We start from the raw sequence: 6,000 nt of genomic DNA, 5'->3' as shown, positions 1-6,000 counted from the left end.
GGGCGCTGATGAGCAAGGCACAGGGGACTTTCAAGGTAATGGAGATGTTTTGTATCTTGCATTGGGGGGCTGGTTACACAGTTACATGCATTTGTTAAAATTCAAATTGGTCAATTCTGGTCTTTCATTTCACCACATCTAAATTTTACCTCAATTTAAAAAAAAAATTATGGGGGGCTGGTTGAAAGGAGTGTGGTAGCAGAGGATGAGGAACAGAATCCCTTATAGCATAAGGATGAGATAGGCGTTATATAGAAGAGAACATGGTCCTAAAGTTCTTTCATAGACATCGAAGGGTAAACCAAAAGGTTGGCATGAAACCAAAAATCTATAGTTTAACAGGCATAAAGCAAAAGGGGAAAAAACCAATTCAGCTAAGATGTGATGAATATAAACACAAACTTAGGATGCTATAAAACATGAGATTGCCAGAGTTAGCGAATATATTTAATATGGCAACCTGAACCAATACACCACTGGGCAATAAAACACCAGCCAGCCCAACTTGAGAGAGTGATTTTTTTTAAGCATCTTTTACAAAATGCTCTTTTATAATTTCCAAAATAGAAATTTTTACTGAATATGAACTCAGGTTACACATATACTAGAAACCACACAAAACTCATTCTTACCTTCAGTGAAACTCCCTGTTAGGGTTATTACCACAAATACTTTCCCTTCTGGCTCCAGATCCACCTGGAAAGAGAAAAAAAATTATATATTGTGGACTTTAAATAATTCATCACAGAGAGGCTTAAATATAGAAATCACAGCCACAAATCAAATCTAAGTCTTTCATTAAACAGTAGAGGGGCAAGGAAACAAGTGAAAACCCAATAAATTGTAAAGGTTAAAAAGCAAATATAAAAGAAACCATATTTTTTCAGCGTCCTTCATCTTGAATTTTTTTCTCTTCCATTTTTGGCTCTTTATGATACAGAGAAGCACTCACATACTTGGTAATTGTTTTTGAGACACCCATACCTTATGCGTACCGCTTGTTAGAGCACTTCACTAAACCATATGGCAAGAATACGAAATAGAGAAATAATGGCAGTATATAACGCAATGAACAAATGTGGCACAGTGAACTGAAAATCTTTAGTTTTAGTGAGTAAAAACCATAGTCTCTGTCTATACATTTCTACCAAAGTCTAGTCAATCTTAAGGAAGTACTCGGGAAGGAAGTTTAGGAGCTTTGCATTCACTACTACTCTTGACTATCCATGGAGTATCCACAACCCTTAAAGTTATCTGTCAGCTGAGCTATCAAGACATGTATTCTGCAAAGGAGGCAGCCTGAAGTCTTCTTCATGTGGTCCCATCCTCTGCATACACTCCAGTTTCCAGAAGACCTCACGCAGCATGGCGCCCAGGATGGAACAGTGCCTTCTAGATCTGCTCTGATCACCACTGGCACAGGTGGGCAGACTCTACCCTCTTCCTGCTGGGTGTGAACCTCCCTATCCATGAAGACCTCTAGGCCTTGCATTGCAAGGTTCTTGTAAACTCAGATACATGAATTTATAATTGTCCTTAAATAAATCTTGCCAGATTCAGTGCATGGCTCCATTCTTGCCTTTGACCTTTCATCTGAAAGGAAAGTCAAGAGAAGCTTTGACCTATAGGTAGAGAAGCTTGAGTATAGACATGGATTGTCACTTTTTGGTAAGACCACTAAGTTTAAATAAGCTGCCAGTCACATGGTACAGTAGAAAGACCCCCCCCCCATTCCCCACCACCCCGCCACACACACCCCATGGACTCCAGTCTGACTCTGCCACAGCTGTCTCTAGACTCTGGGCAAGGTCCTTGGCCACCTGAGCCTCACCATACTCATCTGAAAGTCGATGGCATCGTTGCCCAGCATTTCTAACGTGGCCTCCATCACATGATCTCAAAGAATCTTAACGGTACTATTTACTTTCTTCTTATTACTATTATATCTACAGGTGAACAAAAGCCCTCCACAAAGGCATTGGTCGTACACTAGGGCACCACCACACCCTGATTGTATGCTTTTTCAAAATACAAGACACCTATGTTGTACAGACTCAGAAACCTATACCTACATAACTAACTATTCTTACGACCCTCCCTTTCTCTGCATAAAATCCATTATGGAAGCAGTTACCACACTGTAAGTCGCCCCTGTGTTCCAATCAGCTACTTGCATCACGACGACTGCTAACTTAGCAATATCCCCTAACTATCTTAACACCACTTGTGAACCTTTATAGAACAGTTCTGAAAATAGAGCTCTCTGGAGAGATGACTAAACAGGATGTCAGTCTCTAATTGTCTCCACTCTCTGCCTTGACTTGTTTCAAGTCAAAAATATGTTATTTTTAAAAGCCACTCCCTCGCCTTCAACATAAAGGCCTGGCAGAGAACACACACTTACGCGTACATTTGACCTCACAACATGCGCTGCTGCTGGCACAGGAGCCACTGCTGCCAGCCCGGACAGACAGACTGCCGGCCTGCCTCCGCCATCCTGCAGCCCACAGCCAGCCCATAATCTCCCTCCAACACTGCCCTGAGGGCCCGCAAAGAAGGCCACACCGCCCCGAAGACAGGTCAGGAGCTGCTCTGACAGACAGCAGAGGATTCCACCACTTAGAATCAGGAGCTCTCACAAGTAGAACAAGTTTGCTCCCCCATTTCTGACCCATGCCACCAGCGTGGTGGAAAAGCCAGGTTCAAACATCATCTTCGAGTCTTGTCCATTTAGGAGAGATGTGCTAAGACATTAGCCCTTAGAAGGGGGATTTACAAACTGCAGGTCGAGATTCGTTAGAGAGACATTAGAGCAATTTAGTGGGTTGCACAAAACAGAGATTTTTTTTAAGTAGAATAAAACAAAAGAAAACAAGAACACACCACAGGGGCCGGGCGTGGTGGCTCAGGCCTGTAATCCTAGCACTCTAGGGGGCGGAGGTGGGAGGATCGCTTGAGGTCAGGAGTTCGAGACCAGCCTGAGCAAGAGCGAGACCCTGTCTCTACTAAAAATAGAAAAAATTAGCCCAGTGTCGTGGCGCACACCTGTAGTCCCAGCTACTCGGGAGGTTGGGGAAGGAGGATCACTTGAGCCCAGGCATTTGAGGTTGCTGGGAGCGAGGCTGACACCATGGCACTCTAGCCCACTCTAACAGAGCAAGACTCTGACTCGGCGGGGGGAAGAACACACCACAGGTACCAAGGAAAAGCACTTTCATGAAACTTTGGTTTGCAGTTTTGTATGCACGTATAAGGGTACACTGGGTTTTAATGTAAAGAGGTATTCCTTACTGTGTCACAGAGAAACAGTTTTAAAAATGTGGTGTTAGAGGTTATCTGTTCCGTCTATACATTGCTGATGGGCTGTTGTCATTTATTCATAGTGGTTGCTTGGATACTCCCAGTGACAGCCAACTCACTACCTCAATAGCTGGCCTATTTTATTCCTATACTTCATAGACAGATCTTTCTGTATGAGCAGAAATGCAGCAAGACCAATCGTTTCTACTCATTGACCCTAGTTTTGTCCTCCACGGTCCTAGTGGACACTGTCTCTCTAGCTAGAACATCCATTCCAGCTTTTGGGAACAGCACTTGAGCTTTATTTGAGAATTGCCTCTCCCTCACATGTAGCCCAAATGCTTCAGCTAAGATTCCGTCTCTAGCTCCAGGGCAGACAGGTGACCCGGACCTAGCACAGAACTCCCGCAGCCAGGACGACTGGCCTGAAGCTGGCAGATTCTCTGTATCTGTTTATCAGAGAAATTGTAACTCCCTACGCTCAGCAACTGCTGGCTCAGGCTTGGGCGCAAAATCCAAGAAGGTCCAATTAGGAATCCTGGATCTGCAAGGAAGAGACAAGATCTCACTTCCACTGAACTTCAATCTGGAAGGACATAAACTTGGGAGAGTCTAGAACCCTTGTCACTATATTGTGATAGAGAATGAAGCCAACAAAGGGGGAAGGCTGAGGGGACAGCAAGAGACCAGGTCTTGATGGCATCATTTAAACCTTTAGATCAAGCCTTGCTTGATTCTTTGAGACTTTTCAGTTATTTGAGCCCATAAATTCCCTTTGTTTTAGCTAGTCTGAGTAGGGTTTTCTATCGCTTGCACCCAAAAGACTTATCCAAATTGTCAACCAAAGACAGTATGTCAAATATTTGACGATTATCACATCCCTACGCCTTCTAACACCTATGCTGTCCCCTGCAATCTGACTCCCCGGCCTTCACCAGCACCGAAACAGCTCTGCAACCTTATCATCCTGCCGTCAAACCCGAAGATTGTCTTTCTCTCCGTGATCTGTCTGCAGCATCTGATCTTCCTGACGGCCTCCTTCTTCATGACTCTCCCTCCCTCCTTGCCTCCAGGAAACCGCTCTTTCCTGCTCTTCCTCTTCCTCTGGACCCCAGCATTTACCCAGCAGCCCGGGCTCCTCCCCGCGTACATGTAACTGCAGCCAGACCCCCCCCAAGTCCACTTTCCGAGTCTCTCCTAAATCCACCATTCCCTCTCCTCTCTGGCTGCTCTGCCTCATCTGTCCTTCGGCGACGGCCTCCTAGCTGGCTTCGTCTTCACACTACTGTCCTCCAGCTGCTGCCAGTGACATGTTTCAAAATTTAAAGTCTGGCCATGTGATTTCCTAACTTAGAAACCTTCAATATTTCCTCTCTCTTTCATGATAAGGTCCAAACTCCTCAGCATAGCACAAAGTCCTAGACACTATGCCCCTTCCTATCTTTCGGCCTCAGCTCTCCCCACCACTACAACCGCATACAACCTGTATCCCATCCACTTAATCCTTATACACTTTCTGGGAGGGATGTTATTTCATTTACCCTAAGAGAGTGACCAAACGTGTTATGTGTCAGGCAGCACACTGAGGAATTGTGAAAATTACACATTACCTATCTGTAGCTTATTGCCTAGTGATTTGGGGCATGTGATCTTTCTAGCTGGAAAACATTTTCTTCCTCTTTTTACTTGCCAGACTCCTATTTGTCCATCAAGACTCAAATCAGGACTCACCATTATAGGGAGATCTTCCCAGACCTCTTTTAGACAGTTGGACAACTCCATACCCATTACGGAGACCTGTTCTGGAACCCACATTGAGTTCTTGTCATTATGCCCTGTCCCTGAAGTCCTGCCTTGCATATAAGGGGACCGAAAATGGTTTGTGGAACAAATGAGTAAATAAAGTAGCAAACATGGATACCCAAGCTACTTCAGTCGCTTCATGTAGGACATGATTTTTTCCTCCTTCGCCATTCTGGTCAGTTTCCTCCCAAAATGCCCAGTTTCTCCATTAAAGAAGGAACATCAGCCTGAGGGTGTGACCTGACCCTCACAGGGGAGAACAAGATTATCACAACCGGGATCTTGACAGTGCCCGTGACTGATGCAACCAGGCTGCATGGGCGCTTCGAGAAACCCCCGTGACCCAGCCTGAGTCTGCCACCAACCGAAACCTCTGCATCTTTTCTATGTGCTCTATAAGGCTTTGCCGCCCACATCCTGCGCTCGTGCAGTGGTTAGATGCAAAAACCCCAACAAAAACCTAAGCACTTCGTATTTTTCCTACAGAATTTCAGCTAGTGGTTTCAGGCCCCAAGGTTCACTGGATCCCAAACCCAGTTGATTCATCCACCCTCCTTCTCAGCATTACGGCTCCCCAGATCAGGGCCTCCCACTAGCCATGTCATCGTTTAAGTCACTGACAGAATGTCTAAGAGAACAGAGCGAGACCACAGTCTAGGACCACCCCACACAAAAACAGATGCATTTATTATTCTTACTGTGACAGTCGTTCCAGGGGTAATAAATACACTGACCCCTCTCTCCTACACACCACCTCTGCTGATAAGGAGGACAACCCCTGGGCGCTTGTTGAAACACAGAAAGCAGTGGCCTTTTAAAAAATGGTATTCTTATGCAGAAACAGATAAACAAAAGCACAAAAACTAAATCAACAAATAGTGCTGGAACAATTAGATG

General features: G+C 45.0%; 1 protein-coding gene across 1 annotated transcript in view; it reads right to left on the bottom strand.

The window, feature by feature from the left end:
• Nucleotides 1–269: 269 nt before the first annotated feature.
• Nucleotides 270–6,000, bottom strand: part of LOC105819724 (protein kinase C eta type-like) — a 63,651-nt gene continuing 57,920 nt past the window's right edge. The window contains exons 2-3 of the mRNA XM_012656031.1: nt 633–696; nt 270–328 (exon numbers count right to left, since the gene is read on the bottom strand). Of these exons, the coding sequence (XP_012511485.1) occupies nt 270–328; nt 633–696 (123 nt within the window). The remainder of the gene's footprint in view (nt 329–632; nt 697–6,000) is intronic.

The sequence above is a fragment of the Propithecus coquereli genome, unplaced genomic scaffold, assembly GCF_000956105.1.
Source record: "Propithecus coquereli isolate 6110/MARCELLA unplaced genomic scaffold, Pcoq_1.0 Scaffold5, whole genome shotgun sequence".
NCBI classification, from domain to species: domain Eukaryota; kingdom Metazoa; phylum Chordata; class Mammalia; order Primates; family Indriidae; genus Propithecus; species Propithecus coquereli.
This window is presented reverse-complemented; position numbering and strand designations above follow the sequence as displayed.